At 35.0% G+C, this 10,893-nt stretch overlaps 1 protein-coding gene across 1 annotated transcript; it reads right to left on the bottom strand.

Annotated features, from left to right (window-relative positions):
* Window positions 1-4,186: 4,186 nt before the first annotated feature.
* Window positions 4,187-9,308, bottom strand: LOC6033148. The gene is made up of 4 exons (XM_001843585.2): window positions 9,149-9,308; window positions 8,758-8,999; window positions 8,513-8,609; window positions 4,187-5,544 (listed from the first exon to the last, which is right to left on the bottom strand). Coding segments are annotated over exons 1-4 (1,014 nt in total). The 5' UTR covers window positions 9,151-9,308; the 3' UTR covers window positions 4,187-4,871.
* Window positions 9,309-10,893: the final 1,585 nt, after the last annotated feature.

Genomic DNA, 10,893 nt, shown 5'->3' with positions numbered 1-10,893 from the left:
TTTTAGAGTGTAATAATGTTCTACAAAGTTGTAGAGCAGACAATTACAAAAATTTTGATATATGGACATAAGGAGTTTGCTTATAAACATCACGAGTTATCGCGATATTACGAAAAAAGTTTTGAAAAAGTTACTTTTTGCGTTACTCTTTGTTTCGTCGTCCGTGTCTGTCGCGGGTGACCATGAACGGCCATGATCGATGACGACTAGAGCGTCCAATTTCCCGTCCCGGGAAAAAAATTCCCGGGATTTCCGAAAAAAAATATTTTCCGTTTCCCGGGAAATTTGTAAATTTCCCGGGAATTCCCGAAATTCAAGCGAAAGTATGCATTTTCTTAAATTTTTGGAACTATTTTTTGAAAATGCTCTGAAAAAAAAAAATGAACAAACTCAACATGATTTTGTTCAATAAAATGTATTGTTTGGTTTATATATAATTAATCAGATTATCAGAAATTTTGATATCAGAATCATTTCTGAATATATTAATTTTTGAAGCAACTGGGAATAGATCTTGCTTAATGAGTATTAAATTATCACAATTGAGTAAGCTTCTAACAGATTGATATTTTATCAAAACAATATTAACTCCTTACCTCCAAATTATAATTGAGATTTTATTTACGTTTTTGATTACCATGATCAAATGAGATGAAAATCGAATTTGTGCAAAAATAATTAATTCATTGTGGTTGAGCGTTTTAGCAGAATGCATTACTATGAATACAAAGAGATGAGTTGTTCCTTTTAATTCCGCTATATATTTTTAATATCATGACAGATACGTATTTCGTCTACTACTTGCAGACTTCATCAGTGTTCTGTTCTCGACTCGACTCGACTAGTCGAGAACAGAACACTGATGAAGTCTGCAAGAATTAGACGAAATACTTATCTGTCAAGATATTAAAAATATATAGCGGAATTAAAAAGAACAAAAGGTAATTAATTTAATTGGTTGAATACCTAGTACTAAAGAAATTACAATTTGAAGTAAAAGAATTATGGAGCACTGGTGCAACTACAGGTGTTAGAGGGTTAAATGTGAAAAATAGAGGACTTTTTGTGGAATGATGTTAATTTATCGTATAATTTAAATCATGTTGCATGATAAATCATTGAAAATTTACTTTCTATTGTTTGTTCACAAAAAAATGCAAAAATATATTCAAAGCTTGCTTCAAATATTTGAAAACAAACACTAAAAATCTTTACCATTTGTTCACCAGTATTTGTCATGAAAACATAATTTCTGCATTTTTTTTTTTTCATTCCAATAAACTGGTCACAGAGGCAAGTTTAAAAGAAATTTTATGATTCTGGATTTTGGATTCATTTTACTCACAGTTTAAACACATTGATAAAAAATATTTCTCATCAAAAAATACCAAAATACATTTTCTTGTGGTTGAATGATTTTTTACATGCAGTCAAGCTGTTAATTGATCTTCACACTTATTTAAACCATTTATGTTGATGTTCTATACAATTTTGTTGCATAATATTTATTAAAACCAAGATCATAACAATTTTCAATAAATTTAAAATTTCCCGGGAATTCCCGGGATTTCCCGGGAAATTTGCTGAAAATTTCCCGTTTCCCGGGAAATTTGTAACCCCGGGAAATTGGACGCTCTAATGACGACCAACTTTTTCAAAACTTTTTTTTCGTAAAATCGCGATAACTCGTGATGTTTATAAGCAAACTCCTTATGTCCATATATCAAATTTTTTGTAAACTTTGTAGAACATTGTTACACTCTAAAAAATAACCCTGCAAAGTTAGAAAAAACACGAAATTTTAAAATGAAAAATTTTGTTCTAAATGAAAAAATGACCCTTCTGGGTCAATGTACATTAAATTTCCCATAAAATGACATGTTCCAAAAAATTTTACAGTCGAGTAACGGAAAATGGCAGAATTTAAAAAAAAAAATTAATGTTTTTTTCGATGAAAAATACATTTTTTAGGAATTCTGAGTACGCCATCAAATCGGACGTCTAATTTTACATAAAAGTCCCTTTGACACCAAATTTCTATCTCATCACCGTTTCAGACTGCAAATTATTGAAAAACACCTCTTTTTTCGCATGTTCAAAAATGGAAGGGGTCGTACCGCCCCTCCGTCACGAGATATCAAAAAACGGAACTCGGATTCGTGATCAGGGACAAAAGTTACCCCTTAGGCCAAAGTTTCACGCAAATCGAAGAGGGGTCGGGGCAACTGCTGTGTGAGTTGGCGGAGAATTACCCATAAACCATTTTTGTGAGAATAACATTTGAAAAGGGTGGAAGTTATTTTCTCAAAAAAATGCACTTAAAAAAATCCCGTCACTTCCATGAGTTTTTTTAAGTTTTAAATTCAAAAATCAAATTTCATGGTGAGGGCATGCGGGGTTTAAATGATAAACCAGAATTTCAAAATTTCATTGAAAAAGGCATGGAAAATGGATATTTCGGCAGTACGGTAGGTTTGCAATCCTGAGTTTTAAAAAAAATTTATGTGATAAAAAATGTGAAAAATAACTTGTTGCGGGACTGTATATTATATAAAAAACTAGGAATATTTCTAAAATTAAATATTTTTATGCCTTCCGATTTTTTTAAATATTTTTATGCCTTCTGATTTTTTTTTATATTAATAATTTATGAAATTAATATCTTCAAGTGTTGTGTCTTTTTTAATGAGTGCCTCCAAAATTCCAAATTTTTAAAATTTCTTATACTACTCCATTTAGGCCATTGCAAATAATTTTTAAACAATTTGAAATGCATTTTAATAATTTCTTATGTTCAAAATATTCAAAATGCTTGAAAGTGTCACTTCTAATGGTTTGAAAATATTTCATTATACTTTTCAACCTGAAATATATATTTTTGAAAAACATTCAATATTTCACCCTTTGGATTGTTTTTCATGAAATATTCAAACATTGGAAAAATATGGGTAATTCTCTACCAACTCACACAAAATCGGGAAAAACCCCTCTTCGATTTGCGTTAAACTTTGTCCTAAGGGGTAACTTTTGTCCCTGATCACGAATCCGAGGTCCGTTTTTCGATATCTCGTGACGGATGTGCGGTACGACCCCTTCCATTTTTGAACATGCGAAAAAAGATGTGTTTTTCAATAATTTTCAGCCTGAAACGGTGATGAGATAGAAATTTGGTGTCAAAGGGACTTTTATGTAAAATTGGACGCTCGATTTGATGGCGTACTCAAAATTTCGAAGAATAGTATTTTTCATCGGAAAAAACGCAAAAAAAGTTTTAAAAACACTGCCATTTTCTCCGTTAATGTACTTTTCGTTCAGGCCTGATGGGTCATATATGACCCAAATATAAAAATTTTCAAAAGTAGCCTATAATTTTCGTATGGTCCTCAGGATCATTTTGCCATCATTAACTAAATAAATATTTTTTTCATTTTCAATTTAAAATATCTTGTTTTTTTCTAACTTTGCATGGTAAGAGTTGAACCAGCCTTCGGCTGAAAAACTCTATAATAAAGAATAAAAAAAAACTTTGCATGGTTTTTTTTTAGTGTGCAGTCGATCTTTCCAAACAAATTTGGCAGCTGTCCATACAAAAATTATAAATCATAATTAAAAAATCTGTCTCTTTTGAAGGACTTTTTTTATCGATTTGGTGTCTTCGGCAAAGTTGTAGGATAAGGACTACACTGAAAAAAAATATACACGGAAAATTTGTTTTGATGATTTTTAATACATACAACTTTTTGTCACTTAAACTTGCATAAAAACACAATTTTTATTTTCTAATGTGTTTTAAAGGACATCAAAAGCCAACTTTTAAAAAAATTCAGAACGGGCAAAAAATCTTTGACCGAGATATGAAATTTTGAATCAATAATGATTTTTTCTTAAATTCGAAATATTGGTCGCAACAAAATTTACTTCCTTATTCGAATAATTTTTTGTAAGGCTGAGAAAATTCTCTATATTTTGCTTTTTGAATTTTGTTGATACGACCAGTAAATGTTAAAATTTGAAACATTGGTGAAATTTTCCGATCTTTTTGAAAACAATATTTTCATTTTTTTTTAAATCAACACTAACATTTCAAAAGGGCGTAATATTGAATGTTTGCATTCATTCTGTGAAACGTCGCATTTTCGGTGTAGCGAACATTGTCATCCACAAAAAAAAATAAACAACACTCAGAATTGTTCAGGAATGTAAAATTTCACGCTCGTCTTTATTGTATTCAATTTTTGTCATCACGGTACAAATAAAATCACCGACAATTTGCGATTGCGTCAATATTGTTTAGTTGCTGTGTGTGTGTGGCAATTCGCTTGAAGGAATACCGTGTTATTTTTTGTTCATTCAATTCTTTTCGGCAGAGTGCTTTTTAAGTGTTTTTTTTTTTATTTGTGTTTATTAAGTTCTGGATTTATTGATTTGTTGTTCACATAGTTAATAAGATTGCAATTAAGTTTGGTTTGTTCACATTTAAAGTGTCGTTAGAGTTTAAATTGATGCTGGTGTGTATACAAGGTATGTTTTTTTCTTCGTTTTCTGATCTAGTTTATTGTGTAGACATTCATTAGTTCTGCGTGTGTGTTGTTTGTAAAATGCTTACCATCAATATGTGAAACTAATTCGCTCTGTTGTGTGTAAATCTACCGTTTTGCCCAAAAATAAGATTGTATGCAAAAATAATACTTCTTTTCATTTCTTTTTTGCTTTACTAAGTTCACATTTCCGGCTCGGATGTCGGCCCAAATGAAGGTAATCTGATGCGTTGTGTTAGGAATTTCCGTTCGATTATCACCCCAAAACAGGAAAAGCAGTTGAAGCACGTTTATGTGTAGCTTTGTTTTTGCGTGTATTTAGCGATTGTTGGTTCAATTCTTGATATCACTGATGCGTCGACTGAGCGTGGTTCCGTGGTTCTTCTTGCCGAGGGTTCCGTTGCCGGTGCTGCTGCGGTGGGTCGGATAGAGGTTCAGCGGGGCCAGGTTGGGGTTCTCGATCCGGGTCGGAGACGAAACGATCGAGCGGTTCCGGTTGAGCGATCCGATCACTTCCTGCGGTTCCTGGTAGCCCGAGTCCATGTCGTCAAAGTGGTTGTACGATTCCATCAGCGGGGTCGGATCCTCGTAGTCGTAGTCCACGAAGCCGGAGTTTTCGAACGAGTTCTTGTTCTTGACGATCGTGTTCTGGTGGGAGATATGGTGCTGCTGCTGTTGTTGTTGCTCGAGCTGGTTCGACGGGATGTACTGTTCGTGCTTGCGTCCATAGTCGATCACCTCGTAGTGGTCCTCCGGGTTGCAGTACGCCGAGTCGGAGATAAAGTGTTGGGTGGTTCCGTGCGGAGTCAATGTGGCCCAAAGTGAGCGATTGTCTGGGGTTGTTGCCAGGTGGTGGTGGCCGTTGGTGTGGTGGTGGTGATGATGGTTGGTCGGATACAGGATTGTGCCGGGCATGAAGCCGGACTTGGTGGTGCCTCCCAGGTGGTGGGGTTCGGCCAGTGGTGGGTGCTTCAGGTTGCTATCGTGGTACGAGTAGTTGAACGAGCTGTGAAAGAGAATAGGAGAAAAGGGTAAGTTGGAATGACATTGACTATCGCTGGATAGGCTATTGAAAGACCTTTACAACGAGTCCAGAACATTGACGATCTGGCATCCTTGTCTCAAGTTACCGAAACCCATATTTGATGCTAATTGTATTTATTTTATGTATTTTTGTGTGACACATTGTTGGTAAAGAGTGAGGAAGGCACCAACCACATAGGTGGATTAAGTAAGTTTTTTTTGAACTTTTTTTTGTTTAAAATTTGAATTCCCATTCCCAATTTTTATGTTCCATTTTCAAATTATGCGTGCAAAATCTTGATAATGAGATATGATTTTTTGAAAAAAATATAGTTTTTTGGAAAATATCGAAAATCTGGACAATTTTTTTAAATTATTTTTTCATGCAAAATTTAATTTGCAATCGAAAAGTACTCAACATTTTTTTTAAATAAGATTTACCGATTTTAAGTTTTAGCTTTTCTGTAGTTTTTCGTTTTTTATAGGTTTTTTGAGTCTAACAAATTATTCTTGGTAGAAAAACACCCTTTAAAATATTTTTGAAAAACCTTTACTTTTAAAAAGGCCTACATATAGATAAGTTCCCTTATTTCCTAATTTTGGTAAAATTTTATATTTTTTCAAATATATTTTTTTAATACTGTTATCAGAAAATTTCGCAAAACTGTCATTTTTCAACATTTAAAATCGGACCAATAGTTTCCGAGAAATCGTGAGCCGCAATTTACAAATTAGGTGGTATCTCAGTTACTAATTGCCCGATTTTCAAAGGTCCAGAGAGAAAATTGTAGGAAATTTTCTCAGCTTTTCCAAAATATTTTGCCATGGGTTCTTTTATTTCAAGAAGTATTTTTAAAATTCAAAATAAACGAAAAGAAATTGAAATTTATACTTTAAAATAGCTATTACTTGAAGACGGTACATGTTAAAATTGTAAAGTACTTTTCAAATTCTCTTTAAAAATGATTTTAAAAAAATTGTCCTGGCTTTCGATATCTTCAAAAAAAAAAATCTTCAAAACCTGAAGATTTTGCACAATCACGCACTATGGCTCAGAAGATTATCATTTTTTTTGTGATAACAAATTTAAATAAAATATCCGAATTTTCCCGATAATTTAGAACTAGTATAACTTGCAAATAAAATTAAAAATCGTGAAAATATTTGCGAAGTTTCTATTCTGGTGGTCCTAATGCAAAAAAAAAAAATCAAACCATCCACATTAACGACCCCCGGGTCTTTTGTGGTCTCTATTGCAAGTTTCTGCTCGAACCTAGGAGTCCGAAGGCTTGAATGGGGAGAGCACCCAAGCCTCTTTCTACTCCAAGGAACCTTCCACTCCAGTGTTTGAACTGACGACCTTTGGATTGCGAGTCCAACCGCCGCCAGCGATTCCACCGGAGTAGGCTTGGTTTGGTGTGTTGTTTGTACTTTATGGCATGGAGACGACTCCTACACCTGGAATGACTTAACGGCCTAACAACCAAGGCCGGGACCGACATTTTACTTCCTCATCCGATGGAAGGTTGCAGCAGATGGGAATCGAACCCAGAATCATCCGCTTACAAAGCGGACAGCGTAACCATTCGGCCACGCACTGCCACACATCCTAATGCATCATGTTTATTTTATTGCTCTGCTATTTTTATTGGCATCTTGTTTTTTTTTTTTTTTAATTTTGTTGCATAAGCTTGTGTTTAGTTAGTTTTGCATGTTTCAATGATTTGTATTTATTTTAAACATGTTTTTAATGACAAATTGTTTAAGTGAGAAATTGGTATTTTTTTCAGAACGGTGAAAACTTATCGAAGTTCGATAAGAATGTGAATGGTTTTTCATCGTAATTTTGATTTTGAGTAAAATTTCGATCGTTTTTGACTGATCAGATCTGGAGTTCATTTTAAAAAAAAACTGCCAATAAACTTTTTGAAACCGCCATGAGTCAGGGGTACAAAACGTTTTATTTTTGTATGGACAATTGTTCACTTGGGGGGGGTCATGAGTTTTCCTAAAAAGTGTCCGCGTGGTTTATGGATGGTCCCTTTGTTAAAAAATTATGTGAATTTTCAGAAGAAAAAAAACTAAAAACACTACTAATCCGGAGAAATTTCCAGTTTTTCCGGGAAAAGTTAACACGTAGTCTTATGTTTGCATGTGGGACAATTATGCGAACATGGGCAGTTTAGCTGTTGAAAATTTGGTTTACTTTCACGCAGAAAAATAAGGCATATTTGAATCAACAAAACGTTTCGTTGATTTGAAAATCAAGATTTTTGTTGAATCAACGCTAAACGTCAAAGCAACTTTTTTCAAAACAACAAAAGATTTTTGTGGAATTGAGAAAATTAAGGTTTGTTTCAACGCAAAATCGGCGTTGATTATATTCAACAAAAAAATTTGTTGAATCAAACCTCGTACAGGCTGATTCTACAAAATATTTTTCTGCGTGTTGCGATATTTAAAAAAATGTAATATAAAAAATGTAATATAAAAAAGTGCGAATAAATTGAATGAAAAAATCTTAAAGTAAAAACACTGCGTTCTAAAAGTACAAAGTCTCTCGTCACAGGAAGTGTTTGATATTTTATATTGTTTTTCCGTTTTTCGATCGGGTTTTGTTCAATCGATGAATTATAAACTTCAAAAATGATTATTAAACTGCAATTCCTGTGAACATTTTATACTGAGAAAAAATAATAATTTCATGTGTTGTACAGAAAAAAATCAAATAAGTGCTGGAGGTCGGGATGGCTGATACGACGTATTGCAAACTAACCAGAGAAAAAGTGACAATACAATTCTTCAAGGCAAAATAATCAAGTTCTTCAATTTCCCTTATTCTGGCTGATTTGCAAAAAAAAATAATCCAGCAGCAACAGCTGCAGCCTCTCAACATGCAAATCTGAACCAAACACCCCCTTCAATCCCATTGCTTATTCAGGTTTACTTACTCTCTACACTTGATGAGTATCATCGCCAGAAGAGCCCCCAGCAGCAGCACTCCAACGCAGGACGAAATCAGCACAAAGACCCAAGTGTCGTCCATTCCTGTTCGAAAGTTTGGGGGGTTTTCCAAGTGGGGGATGTTTTGGTGAGGGGAAGGCAGAAAAAGAGCACACAATTAACACACACAAAGTCACTTTGAGGGGGGGTTGGTAGGTGAAAATCGATTTTCCCGTGCAAACATTGTAATCACCATTGGCGGACAGCTCGATGAGGTCCATTCCGGCTGGGCCGTGGTCACCGATGCCGCCGTGGGCCCTCAGCGAGGACGGTTCGCACATGAAGGCCGCGATGCAGGACAGCGAATTGTTGGGTGGTCGCGGGGCCAGCGCGTTCCGTGGCAGCAGAAAGGAGGACAACGGGGGCGGCGGCATCGACAGGATCATATCGGGCGGTGGCCCCAGCTCGGAGCAATCGCCCTGGCAGATGCTCATCCTGTTGCGATGGGGGAAAATCGCGATTAATCACAGTTTTCCTAGGCTTTTAATCACTCTTTTCACTAGACACCATAAAAGAAGTGTTTGTTCTTAATCATGAAGAACAAAAATCCACTAAAAACACTCAAAAAACCCCGCAAAACTTACATTTACAACAGAAGTTTTTCCTGTTGCGAAAAAAGCAGTTTCTTCACACTGGAGGAATTCCCCAACAATACACAGCTAGGCAAAAGGAAAATTTTCCTCCAAGTAAGAACACTGCGAGGGAACGCATGCGCAACGGCCAATGTGCGCCCTAGTCGACACTCCAGAGAGAGAAAGGGACACCAAGTCCCGGTGGACCATCGTACGCCGTCGGTAGTCAAAGAATCAAAGGATATTACAACAGCAACAGCAACTGTAGGGGGGACGGAAGAAGAGTGCGAGAGTGGGGGGGTTTGTTTGCTGTTATTGATTTCGGTGCCAGGATGTGTGCTCGTGTGGAAAGGACGAAGAGTCGGTTACTCTCACAGCCTGCTAGACGATACACGGTGTTGAATAAGGCGACTGACTGCTGCTGTGGAGTTGAGCCTAACGATGTTCCAGGTATGGGACTGGAAAATCGTTTAGCGATGTGGTTAATTTACAGTGGTGGGCACAGGTTGGCGCAACATTTTTTTCTGAATACTGTATAGATTTGAGAAAAACGATTTGAAAGCAATAAAGAGTTTTAATTTGCAACGATATTGGATAGTTCTCCGCCAACTCACACAGCAGTTGCCCCGACCCCTCTTCGATTTGCGTGAAACTTTGTCCTAAGGGGTAACTTTTGTCCCTGATCACGAATCCGAGGTCCGTTTTTTGATATCTCGTGACGGAGGGGCGGTACGACCCCTTTCATTTTTGAACATGCGAAAAAATAGGTGTTTTTCAATAATTTGCAGCCTGAAAAGGTGATGAGATGGAAGTTTTGTGTCAAAGGGACTTTTGTGTAAAATTGAACGCCCGATTTAATGGAGTACTCAAAATTCCGAAAAAAACGTATTTTTCATCAAAAAAAAAACGTATTTTTCATCGAAAAAAAATGCTTAAAAAAGTTTAAAAAACTCTGCCATTTTCCGTTATTCATCTGTATTTTTTTATGGAATTTGTCATTTTAAGGGAAATTTAATGTACTTTTCAAATTTACATTAACTCAGAAGGGTATTTTTTTCATTTAGAAAAAAATAATTCATTGAAAAATCTTTTAATTTTTTTTTCTAACTTTGCAGGGTTATTTTTTAGAGTGCAACAATGTTCTACAAAATTGTAGAGCAGACAATTACAAAAAAATGATAAATAAACATATGGGGTTTGCTTGTAATAATCACGAGTTATTGCGATCTCACGATGTTTTTTTGGAAAAGTTGGTCGTCGTTGATCATGGCCGTTTAGGTCACCCGCTACAGACACGGACGACAAAACAAACAGAAACGCAAAAAATAACTTTTTCAATTTTTTTTTCGTAAAATCGCGAACTCGTGATGAATACTAGCAAACTATTTATGTTTATTTATCAAAATTTTTGTAATTGTCTGCTCTACAACTTTGTAGAACAATGTTACACTCTAAACAGTGGTTCTCAACCTTTATCGTTCCATTCCCCCTTGACTAATTTTCAAGACCTTCACCTCCCTTGAATTTTAAAATATTTTCAAAAATTATAGGATATTAGATTCATTGTTTACCATAAGATTAGTAATCATTAAAAAGCGAAAAACAAATTAAAAACATAAATTTTCAATTTGTAAATAAACTGATCAATTATACGAATGAACTGTCCCTGTTTGAATTAATGCTCATGGTTTTATTAAATGAAAACAAGTTTATTTTATTTTTATTAATCAATATGGTAATGGTATGCTGAATATAAC

The sequence above is a fragment of the Culex quinquefasciatus genome, chromosome 2 (assembly GCF_015732765.1).
Source record: "Culex quinquefasciatus strain JHB chromosome 2, VPISU_Cqui_1.0_pri_paternal, whole genome shotgun sequence".
In the NCBI taxonomy this organism is placed as follows: Eukaryota; Metazoa; Arthropoda; class Insecta; order Diptera; family Culicidae; genus Culex; species Culex quinquefasciatus.
The sequence above is the reverse complement of the archived record's forward strand: the minus strand, read 5'-3'. Positions and strand labels throughout refer to the sequence as shown.

What these genes read in the sequence shown, in the direction of transcription:
- LOC6033148 (XM_001843585.2), bottom strand. An exon ending in CATCGAGCTGTCCGCCAATG is followed by an intron (nt 8,610 to 8,757) that starts GTGATTACAATG and finishes ACTTTCGAACAG; the next exon opens with GAATGGACGACACTTGGGTC. An exon ending in ATACTCATCAAGTGTAGAGA is followed by an intron (nt 5,545 to 8,512) that starts GTAAGTAAACCT and finishes TCTCTTTCACAG; the next exon opens with CTCGTTCAACTACTCGTACC.